Source organism: Trachinotus anak, unplaced genomic scaffold (assembly GCF_046630095.1).
Source record: "Trachinotus anak isolate AG129_WGS33_773 ecotype Australia unplaced genomic scaffold, CSIRO_AGI_Tana_v1 ptg000008l, whole genome shotgun sequence".
Lineage (NCBI taxonomy): Eukaryota > Metazoa > Chordata > Actinopteri > Carangiformes > Carangidae > Trachinotus > Trachinotus anak.
In genome coordinates this window covers 11638453-11650591 of record NW_027273859.1, presented here as the reverse complement: position 1 = coordinate 11650591, position 12139 = coordinate 11638453, and the positions used below count along the sequence as shown (strand labels likewise).

The 12139-nt window shown below is 41.7% G+C and overlaps 1 protein-coding gene across 2 annotated transcripts in view; it reads right to left on the bottom strand.

Moving 5' to 3' along the window:
• adgrv1 (adhesion G protein-coupled receptor V1) overlaps nt 1-12139 on the bottom strand; it is a 108582-nt gene that overhangs the window by 77010 nt on the left and 19433 nt on the right. For both annotated transcript variants that reach the window (XM_071482616.1, XM_071482617.1), the window contains exons 10-24: nt 10882-11208; nt 10268-10444; nt 9669-9892; nt 8338-8464; nt 7990-8175; nt 7577-7757; nt 7017-7180; nt 6783-6906; nt 6404-6664; nt 5223-5349; nt 4767-4990; nt 3855-4589; nt 1747-2120; nt 834-1013; nt 164-344 (exon numbers count right to left, since the gene is read on the bottom strand). In XM_071482616.1, coding sequence (XP_071338717.1) covers nt 164-344; nt 834-1013; nt 1747-2120; nt 3855-4589; nt 4767-4990; nt 5223-5349; nt 6404-6664; nt 6783-6906; nt 7017-7180; nt 7577-7757; nt 7990-8175; nt 8338-8464; nt 9669-9892; nt 10268-10444; nt 10882-11208 — 3592 coding nt within the window. The remainder of the gene's footprint in view (nt 1-163; nt 345-833; nt 1014-1746; nt 2121-3854; nt 4590-4766; nt 4991-5222; nt 5350-6403; nt 6665-6782; nt 6907-7016; nt 7181-7576; nt 7758-7989; nt 8176-8337; nt 8465-9668; nt 9893-10267; nt 10445-10881; nt 11209-12139) is intronic.

The window sequence follows — 12139 nt, the reverse complement described above, 5'->3', positions numbered from 1 at the left end:
ATCATCCACATAAGAGGGAGAAGGAGAGAGAAAAATGTGCTTAAATAGAGATGACCCAATAAGGCAGTAAAAACAACATATTCTTATGTAATCTTACATAATACAGATAAATAGCAACACTGAAAGTACAACGGCACTAGTATTTGGAAATGTGAGTGAATACCGTAGGGATGGTCACTGGCTGTGACGGTGACAGTGTTAACAGAGTTATTTGGGTCGATGCTTGCACCACTGGTGGGTGTGGAGCCTGGCTTCCCATCACCGGACTCTGCTGACACCAATGTGATCTGAAAGGACTCTGCCAGCTCTGGGAGGTTATCATCCAACACCAACAGGTTCAGTACCTAACAGAAAAATGTGCATACTGTACCCTTTAAACAAGTCTATATTTCAGACCATGCCTGTGTTGTGTGACACAGGCGTAAAGTATAAGCTTAATCATCAGCTGACACTTGTTGAGTCGTCAGTAAATTTACAGACAACCAACCACTAGGTGGGGCTGGTTATCAAGAAACACTGCAATTGGGTGAATGTAAAACAGTGCTGGTAAACTGGACATATTGTGTTTCTTTGACATCAATATGCCAATGTGTAAATACAGTGCAGACTAGGCACATTATTATTATTATTATTATTAAATCCTTAATTTAACCAGGTAAAAAGTCTCATTGAGATTAAAATCTCTGTTTCAAGCCTGAAATAACACTTGTTATTAGTCAGTGAGTGACTGCGCTCTGTCAGCCTGGATAAACTCAGAGGGGCTTTTCCAGGCTCACATAAGGCCGCATTAATACAGTTCCAACCACTGAGTCACTCTCACACAGTACACACACCTCAGAACGCTGCCCGGGCATGAAAAGCACAGCTCCAGTGGCATTGACAAAATCCTGATGGGCTGGTGCCTCACTGTTCAAGCTATCCAATTCGGTAACAGTGTAGTTGACATAAACATGGTCCAGAGATCCCCGCATACGCTCAATCACACAAGAGATAGTGGAGCCCTCTTCAGTAGTCTATGAGGAAAAACATGGAAATAAAAATGTTAATTACTTCAAAACTAATGGAGGAAGTGATCAATACTGAAGGCATCAAACTGTAATCACTTACTGCAGTTCGTTATGCTTAAATGCGATACTCTTACCAACAATGTTAATGGCCCAGTCTAATTCAAGCACAGGAGTAATGTGATTTAGTAAGGGAGCACCTGATAGCCCACATGCCTCTGTGTCTTGTTATCCCCATAGGGTCTAGGATATAAAGACGATTCTCTAGTTCTGATGGAATGTCATCCACAGCTCTGCCACCTGTTGTGCTGAGAGACACAAGGAACAAGATCTCCCATTTCCAGTGCTGGAACTCCTGATCCACTTCTACAGGTATGCCCTGACTGGCAGACCTGCTGCAGCCTCGCCAGCTGTCGCTCTACCTGAGAGGGGCCAACATGAGAGCCCACACATCCAATCCCACTAAAAACAGAGAGCATGCTCTCCCTGCAGCCAGCCATGAAGACTGATGAAATATGCAGCAGGACAGGGACTGACAAACCAATGGGTTTACATTACATGTGTTTCTATGACACAACTGAATGATGACAATAGTGATCATGTAAATTCTGACTTATTCAGGCTAATTAAATAACCTATTCTTGATTGACAGTCTGTCTTATATTAGGAATGTTACTGTCCTAACTGCAGTGTTTGTGAGATGCTTATAGAAATACTTAGCTACGCCACCGGCTAAACTTACATCAGGTATGCAGGCACCGGTGAATCCAAAAAGCCCATTGGCGTTGTCACTCTTCATGACTCGCAAAATGGCTGTGGGTCTGGGAAGGGGGAGGCGGGCTCCCCCACGCACTGCCACCAACTGTAGATAGAACACCTCCTCACCCTCTTCCTCATTATCATCCCTGACTTCCACCACAAACGACTTCTGCCTCTCTTCTTGCCGGTACCGTAGGTAACCTGAGATGTTACGCAGGTCTGTCTTAGCAGGCTGGGTGTGAAGCTCATGGATCTGGCCGCGGTTCAGCTTAACATGGTATAAGCGAACATCCTGAAGTAGACCTGTGTAGCGCTGTTCACCCTGAGGATCTGACCCAATAAACAGTGATGCAGGTCCTGGGGTAGAAGTCACAAATACAAAAAAAACAATTATTGTCTGAAGAAGAATGTGTATGATGATATGACAGGTATGACTTTTAAAACACAGGAAACATTTGACATTTCAGTTAATAAATTGTATGGCAACAATGTGATTACAATAACCTGATTTTTGTGTTGTGTGCATGTGATTTTTGCATGTGTGTAATTTCTCCTGGAAGATTCACATACAAACACAAGCAAACACACACACACATCTAGATATCATATATAATATTTAACAATTTGTACCTTCACAAGCAGGTGAACAGTAGATCACAGAAAATGAGAAAGAAACAGTTCCTGTTACAATGGTGCCCATTTGTAGTTTTTCTTAAAATGACAATAGCTACAAGTGATTTAATAATTCCTTAGTCAACTAATTTCACATTTATTCATGACTCTTGAAGTTGGCTTAAGGTTTAGTGAAATCATAACAAGTGAATTTAAACTGCATAATTTTCACACTGATTACTGAGACTTTATTGCCCCAGAAGGCTATCTGTATCATTATAATAATGAGGGTCATATAGTCATTTTATCGTTAATGCTGGAACTGATTTAGTTGTTATGGTCGGAGTATATTGGGATCACAAACAGAGTCTTGATTAAGGCCACCAAAGGCGTTGGTCCAGTTCTTTCTCATTACTCATTTATATGCTTACACCTCTCATGTCTACTCCTTCATCTTCTTATACAAAACGGGACAAATGAAGGAAATCAGCCACAATGAGCAAACATAAAGCCCTGACACAAAGCAATCAATCTGTGGGATGAGTTACTAGTAGCAGACAATAACACATGACATTATTGATGATTATGTATATGTCTACTTTGATTGAAGTTAGCCACAGAGCCATCAAGATATTTCCTCTATGGGAGAATTTGGTGCAATACAGGCTACCACTATTGTCTCCACTAATCAGAGAGAATAGGAAGAAAAGAAGATGCCGACTGATTCCCTTTAGCAGTAGCAATATCCAGCAGTGCTGAGGCTAAGTGGTCACTCAAGCATTGCAGAGTCCCACTAGTCCTAAACAATGAGGCGACTGAAGCAGTGGCATGTGTGTCTGTGTGAATGTGCATTAGTGTGTGTGTGTGAGTGTGTGTGTGTGTGTGTGTGTGTGTGTGTGTGTGTGTGTGTGTGTGTGTGTGTGTATGTGTGTGTGTGTGTGTGTAAGAGAGAGAGAGGATGTGCATGCATCCATATGTATGTAACAAGTTCAGTCTTGTTGTCCTTCCATATGTGAACAATGAGAAACAAATTTGAAGTCCCCTTCCCAGACAGTCACACATTCACACATAAACACACACAAGCAAATGCACAAAGTCACACGTGGGCTGTCAGTGACGTCATCACTAAAATGAGCTGACCATGGTGTTTGTGCCTCTTTGACAATGACCATGGTGTTATGACAGCAGTAAACAAAAAGTCTGAACTTCAAATTCCAACAATTATTTTATTTCTGCATGATTTGAAATTGAGTTTTCAAAGCAACACGAGACCACTAACAGTGGTGCAAAAAGGCCAAATTTTGATGTCAAATCGATGTCACATTTTTGTAAAACCAAAATGTCACCAGGAACATGCTCAAAAAACACCACAGCATATGCTAAACACAGGCACTATCATGTACTCTTTATCTGATCAACATCCTCTCCTTTGACACTATGCTATGTTTACTGTAATAAAGCTTTAACTAAGCAACTTACCATCACTGATGCCCTCTCCTTTGATGCTCCTCAGCCCACCAGGAATAGGGATCCCATCCAAGGAGAACTCAATAATCCCATCATCAACAGTAATGATGACATGTAACCATGTATTATCCTCTACAAACTTCTCAGCACTGGCCCCGGCCACCTGAGTATTGTTTGATCCTATTACTGTATAGTACAGCATCACTGTGACATGAGACTCATTAGTGTGGACCTTTACTCCATAATACAAGGTCCCATTCCTGGTTCCTTTGGAGACTATGAAGCCATCCGTGTCTGGTCTGGGCACTAGCCAAGCAGAGAAGGTGAAGTTGCTGACAGCAGCAGGCCCATCTTCAGGCGAGATGGTCCCATAAGCTCCTTGGAGCCCAGAGAAAAACCACGTGTCTGTGGCTGAGTGGTGTCTCCTGGCATGAGGCCTGAGCTCAACCTCATCTGGGAAGGAAGCTAGAAGGAGCAGGTCATCCATCAGAGGAAGGCCCTCTGGGAAGCGGCCAGAAACGATCTCCCAGGCAACCCTCACGTCACCAAAAGTACCCTGCTGTCGGAGGATGGTGAAGGAAGTGACATCAGCCATATCATCGACTGAGAGTACATCTTCGGCTACTTCTTGGTCCAGGTTACTGTCAGATATGGCAAACACGCCAAATGGGTCGTCATTGAAAGGGATGAAAACCGAGGCATTCAGTGAAGTCTCAGCCAGTTGTCCACCTTCCCCCGGGTAACCACCTTAAAGAAATTATAGGCAAGAGCTGAAGGGTTTTCAAAACACAATTATAAATGACATTCACCCTCATCATTTTTGGAATCTAAATATCACAAGTCTGAGCTGATAACTCTAAGTATGTTTCATGGTAAATTTAATCTCAGTGCCTGACAAATGTATCACTTTTATCTTGACCTCACCTGAGATATTAACCAGCCTGAGGATGAAGAACTCATTGAACTCTGGAAGCTTATCTGAGATGGCCTCCAGAACAATCGGCTTGGTCTCTTCTCCTGTAGTGAATTTGATGAAGCCAGATGTGTTGGTAAACTCCTGGTTTTCTTCTAGAGGAGTCTCTGAGTCATTGGCAAACAGCTGCCAGAAGACTGTGACATTACCAAAATGGCCCCTTGCACGCAAAACACTGAGAAAGAAAAGAGTAATAATTTCACAAATAGAATACAGGTGAAAACTTTACATCTCTAAAATGTGTAACATTTTGGAAAAACAAAGTTAATGTGTGCACGGTCCATGCATAGAGGTCGAAAACAGCTTTTAATTTGAAATGATTCTTCAGATAAACTGTAAATGAGCATGAAAAGCATCAATATATAACTACTTCAGAAACAAACATGACTTGAGGACCTGTTCCTTACTAAAAATTGTTGGTCTTGCCCTCTTCGACAGGTTTCTCTGTGGGTTCCAGGGAGAAAATCCCATTGGCATCATCATTGGCCTCAATTACCACAGTAGCTGTGTGTGCTCCATACACAACAGCATCACCTGTGAAGACAAACATAGATATATAGATAGATAGAGACTGACTGACTGACTGACATGAATTGCACTAGCCATATTGTTATTGTAATGCTAAATAAGGCTGTCTCATTGACATAGCACACCATAACTATGGCAACCAACCCCAGAAGGAAAGGGTTTCTTATTTAGGAAAAAAACGAGAGTCCAAAAATAAAGGATTCTCTCAGCAAAGGAGTTCAAGCAAACAAAGCTGAGAACAGAGCCTCAATAAACAACAACATTTATATTTTACAGAAAATGGGTAATAAATAAGAACTACAGGGGAATGTTTAGCTGAAATAGCAACCATATAACTGCAATAACCTCAAACAAACACATACTTCAAGTTTCCAGACTACAAGTACACTGTAATAAGCATGCAAATGTGCTCATAATTACACAGGCAAGGTAAGGGGTGTCGGGATCCCAGCATTCGTTTGATTGACTCCTAACATGAGGGTTATTGACTTTTAACACAATCCCTATATAAAGGACAATCCCCTGGCATAAACCAGAGGCTAACCCTTACTCAACTCTACTCCATGTCAATCAGTAAACAGAGAGAGGCCAGTGGAGTGGCCGGTCTTTGTGTCTTACAAAGTCTGGAGTCTGGTAATTAAGGTCCCGTTGAGGCCCAGCAGCCTTTCATTCCCATCCCTGACACACAATGCTGGGATTAGGAGAGCTTTCAGTGTTACCACAGATAATGCTAAATAACTCAGCTATTCCTTTCTCTGCATATACCACTGGCAAAAACAGGGGAGAAGGGGTAGATGTTATTTAGGGATGAGGTGTGTTTGCCTGGTTCTTCTATTATGATTTACATTGGAAAATGAGAAAAGCAGCTGGCTTTCACCTGTTTTAGACCTCATGGAGAATGCACATTACATTGTTTTCATAACCTTAAGGGACCAACATACATGAAGACATGACATATCCACAATGTAACCTGACAAAAGCTTTGATTCACTAAAGTATCCTTATAATACGCAGTACACTCCTGTGCTAATCACTTGTTCAAAAAGAAGCCCATACTCACCAGTAGCATTGTAGAGAACAATGTGGAAGGGCTCATCAGTCTCCGGTGTGCTGTCATCCTCCACAGCCACAGAGATGCTCTTTATCCATTCACCCACGTCATACACAAGCAACGTGACATTACTCAGCACGGTAAGGTCACCTGGTGACGCGTCACCGTACTCCACTCGGTACATCACTGTGGCAACATAGTCTGCCCGCCCTGCCCTCAGAACAGTGAAGTTGGCCACCCCCCCTTCCTGAAGCCGCACAACAACAGGTTCTGAGTTGAGAGTGAGATGGGAAGAAACAGGGAAGACAAGTGAATGGCTGCAGCTATAATATACTAATATATTATTGCAATCTTTCCGGCGATCCTTCATATGTAGTAAAATCATTACCAGAAAAGTAAATGGGGTCATCATTCTTATTAATCTGTAAATTGGCATTGAGTAGGTTTCCCAGTCTTGCTCCACCTGTAGCATTTAACAGTGTGATGGTAAAATTCTCCATGTCCTCTGGAATCTTAAAAAAATAATAAATTAAAATTCAAACAAGGAAATCTAATTTAAATGTGAATGCATGCATTAAAAAAACAATGTGCTTCCTAGCCAGAAATTTGTCTTTATGTTTACCTCATCAGGTACAGAGAACACAGTAAGGTTTTTCAGGTACTCCCCCTCCTCGAAGGTGATGTTTCCCTGAACGGGGCTAACATCTCCAGACAGGGCTGGGTCCAAGACCCATGAAACAGACACCTCTCCGAAGTGACCCCTGTTCCTCACTACAGGGTACAGAGCTGAAGGAGAATCAGAATAGACACAGATTATCTATTTGGATTCTGAACCTTCCTTAAAAGTCATTTACCTTCGTGTATGCAATTTTCTCTTGACATTTTGCCTCCAGCAGAAGCATTGAATGCAATAACAATCTGTTTTTCTGTTTCCAACTACACTTTCTACAGTTTTTAGCTGTATAGCTCATGTACAAATATTTATGCATTACACAAACATAATATAGACAACTCTCTGCTCATGTTTTAATTACCTAGCAAATAAAATACAAACTTTTATCAAAGTCCAGCTCATCGCACATGCATACAAATGTTCTGTAATTCACTCCAATTAGGTCCATGTGATACCACATGATTTGGAAAAGTATCATTATTATCTAAAGGACTGCTACTTCAAAGTACCCTGATGCATCTCGTCCCCTTTGCTCTCATTGATGGCCACTGTCAGTCCTGATTGGATGAACTCAATGACCCCAAAGGGGTCGTCATTCTTCCGCACTGTGATGTTGACCTCCCTGTGGTTGCCTAGGCGACTGGGTGGAGTGCTGTGGCTACTAAGCACCACAGAAAAAGTCTCGTCCAGCTGTATGCACACACACACACACAAACACACACACACACACACACACACAGTTTTTATGTAGCAAAAACAGGTTTAAAGCATAATGTTGACATTCTGCTATATGATGTAGGAAATATTAAATGTGAAATACATGAAATCTAAACTAAAAGACCAGAAGAACTTCATTTTGTAGTGAGGTAAACTGATATTATTTAACCACATTAGGTCAACATTGCATTAACTATGTTCTTACCTCAGGCACGCCATCAGGCCTTGCCACTAGTGCCACCACCACCTCTCTCTCTCCTGGTTTAAACTCCAAGATGCCTGTGGCGCCATAGAATTCAGTGTTGCCTGAAGGCATGACAGCATATCGTACGAGCTGTTTCAACAGCTGTCCCTGGGCTCTGACCACGTGCAGCTCCACAGCCTCACCCTCCTAGGTTTAAAATGTTCAAATGTTATGTGACCAGAGAGACAGCAAATAAAAATTACAATAACAATATTTCAGGTTATATGTACATAATTATCACTTTGCATTGGAGCTGGTTAAATATTTTAACTACATAAATTAATTTTCAGTTTACAAATCTCTACTTACATTGATGACCCATGGACCTCTGGAGAAGGTGGAGAACTCAAAGACTCCCCCAGGGTCATCGTTCTCCATAATGACAATCTCTCTGCTGGTGAAGCCAGCTTTCAGGATCTGATTCTCAACATTACTCCTGAGGCACATACACACACATGCACAAACAAACATATACACAGTATTAGATCATGACAACAAGGGACTATGACTAAAAAATAGCATAAAATGTAGTGTATGAGATTTTGTTTTGTGAAATATTTGAGGAATTGTTGAGATACTTTGGGTGTCAGCATACAAAGCAGATAAATGTCACCTTCAGCACATGTGCAGCAGATGACATAGACGTTACTTAGACTTCTGCTTTTTTTTAAGAGTTGTGAGTTTCTACAACGTCCGTGATAATATATCACAAAACAACTCAACTTTAAATTAAACTTCCCAATGCATTCCTTGCATTGTGTGATGCTCATTCAAAACTGACTCCATATCTTGAACTCCTGCTGTTTAGGCCACTTTTAATAACAATGTCAATCAACAGCGTGCCTGCATCTTTATTGCTCCACGGGGGTGTGTGTATGTGTGTGTAAGCTGAGAAAATTGGAACCAAGCAAGCACCACATGATGGGTAAATTAGAGACAAAGAAGTCAGAGAATGAAGCTCTCCATACAACCACTCACAGCCAAGGCGCTGCATGCATACAAACACTGACATCTTTAAAAGGCTACACAATTAAGCCTGGTTAAATTAGAGCAAAACACAGAAAGAAGATTCTATTTACTCCCAACACCCACCCTCTTTTGGATTCTCTTTTTTCACACCATCACAGAATCCCCCACCCCATCGCAATCCCCCTCATCTCCACATCAACCACAGACCCCAGAAACCCTGAAGTAGGCCCTTCTCTGAAAAACAGAGTCCTGATTCACGCCATACAAAAGGTCCAGATTCAACCCACTCTCCACTTACCCAAAGTACACTATAAAGCGTGCAGTCTCCACCCTGCAGGGAAGGAGTGGGAGGGAGAGGGAGATGCCGTTCTCATCAGAACATAAGATTAACAAATGAACCCACCACCCTAACTGCTACCACAAACACACACATATCTCCAGAAAAGTTAAAGAGAGGTGGGATGAGACAACATCCACTCTGTGTTTCACATCTCACCGGACTCATGTGATGTATAAGTTGGCTCTAAAACATTTCATGGCATCAGTTTCACACTCTGAACCCCAAAAAGTTATTGTGTTACATTCATATTATGGGCAGAACATAAGGGGAAAAAAATGAACACTTATTATGTTGGTAAACTATGACTTTTGTTGGAGTTCAATAAGCCTACCTATCCAGAGTGAGCAGTAAGGTCTCGTTTACTTCTGGGATATTGTCAGCCATGATAGTGAGGTTGATGGAGGCATCACTCTGCCCAGAGAGGAAGACAACAGAGCCATTTTGAGGCTGCAGGTCATTGGCAGTTACATCTTCACGACTGGCTCCGATTGGCCGAAGACTCCAGAACACTTCAGCCTGACCATCTGTCCCATCACGCCGCAGAGGTAGGCTCACCTGCACCAAACATCATTAGGATTAAACTCCTTTACATATGCACACATAGAGTACTCACTTTCTAAAGACAAATTAGACTCGGCAAGGACAAGGGGAGTTTTCTGACTACCAGCGTAGTGGCTATAAAGTCAGTGATTAGACACTTTTATCAAGGTTCACGACAACTGAATGATGACAACATAATGTGAACACAAAGCATGGTACATTGAAGGCTCTCAGGTAACTCAAGGCCCTAATAAGAGTTGTTTTATAATTTCTATTAAATCCCTTTCCTCACTAAAGTAATATGCAATTTTACATAATACTGAACTCTGCAAATCACAGATCTGACACTATTTGTATTTACTATTTCTGAAAACAGGGGTCATATCTTACCGTGCTGGTATTGCTATCCTCTGGTTCATAAACCACAACTGTGATGTTACTCGTAAAGCCAATTTCCCCATTAGCAATGTCAGGGGTGACGGTTAAGGTCAAGTTTAGAGGTCCCCCAAACCTTGGGCTGTTTGAAGGAATTGGGGGGTTGATATCAACCAGTTCCAGTGTATTCAACTAGGGGAAACAGAAGACATAACTCCGTTAACATAAGAATCAAACAGGTGAACTAGGGGAAAGATATTTAGAAGAGGAAGCTTTGAAAAATACAGCATGTTACCATAGTAATTGGTAAATAAAAGATACATCTCTTTCTTTGCCATCTGCTTATTTCTGAAGAAGGCTTTTCTTGTACTTTTCTGCTCGCTTTAGGGGCTAGGTGATGTTAGTTTGGGGAGCTGGGCAAATCCCATAGCAACATGCCAAATTTGAGTGCCAGTGTCAAACCATTCACACATGCAAATGAGGCACTTAAACTTTGGATAGCACTGATTTGGCCAGTAGTGCAAACACAAAAAGAAAGACCACATTTTTGGACATGCAAGCAAAATGTTGCCTGAATTGCAATGTAAAAAAATCACAATGTCACCGAAAGTGGGAAAAAAACTTGATACCTGTATTAAGAAATGAGCTCCATTCTGCAAAAAAGCATCATTCCTGATTGGCAGTCTGACATGGACCATCCGCTCTCGGGCAAACAGCACATTAATGGATCTGCTAACATTCAGAACCTGGTCACGGGCCCGTCCTGGGTCTACTGGACCTGCAGGAATGTAGAGGGCGGTGAGGGTCACAGACACATCACCTAGTGTACCACCATCTCGCAGGAGATTTAGGGAGAGAAAACGGCCCTCCGGTTGGCTCTGGATGCTTTGCTCTTTTGCAGGATCGAACCGAAAAAGCCCATAGACATCATCGCTGTCCTGGATGTAGAACACCATCTGGGGAAAGAGTGGAGAGAAAGGAGTATGTTTGCTTTTGACTGACAAGGGAATGATCAAAAACATATTTTTGGTATCTTGCAGGACACAGAAAATGTGGACTGGGAATGGTTATATTTATGTTGATTAACAATGCCCTCTTACTGTACTTTATGAACACAAACAGTACATCACAGGTAGAGTTTTCCATAATTCTGCTCCACCAAAAAATTAAAACCTGGATTTAAGTTCATGATGATTAACATTATAATAGGCTCATGTTTAAATTGACTACAATTGATTATATACTTTTTGCTTTGGAAGAGATGTAATTTCACAAGTTTGACACCTTGGCCTTAGCTACACTGCCAACGAGGGAGCGCCTCTGGGCCGTGTGCAGTCTCCTGTGCTTTGAGGAGGGAGCTGACTGATCTTCAAGCTGTGAGAGGGGTAATTGCAATGAAGCTCAGATTTACCACCAATTACTTTGGAGGACTTTGATGTGTATCCTGTTTTTGCGTTACTAAGAGTGTATCTTGGGTCATAAGAAGAAGAAAGGAGAGGTGAGGAACACAGAGAGGAAAGAAAACAAGTGAGACTAAGTAGTAAAACAGAGCCCTGAGCTAACTTTAGAGAAGCATCCTCTTTAATTAACTCTGCTAAAACTGCTAAAGTAGTTTTCATTTTAACTGAGAGCCATTCATTTCCCTGAAACCTACACTTGTCTGATGCTTTGCCTGGCACGTTCGAAACAGCTGATTTACAGCTCAGTGTAATGTGTATGCTTTTTGTGTGTGTGTGTGTGTGTGTGTGTGATTTTGCATTTGCAACATTAATGGGAATCAACATTGATTAACTTGTCCTAGTGTTAAAGGTGTTTATTAATTCTTCAGGGAATTTCTGCTCAGCCAGCTCAATCACTCCGCACAGATGGCAAACAGACCCAACCTGA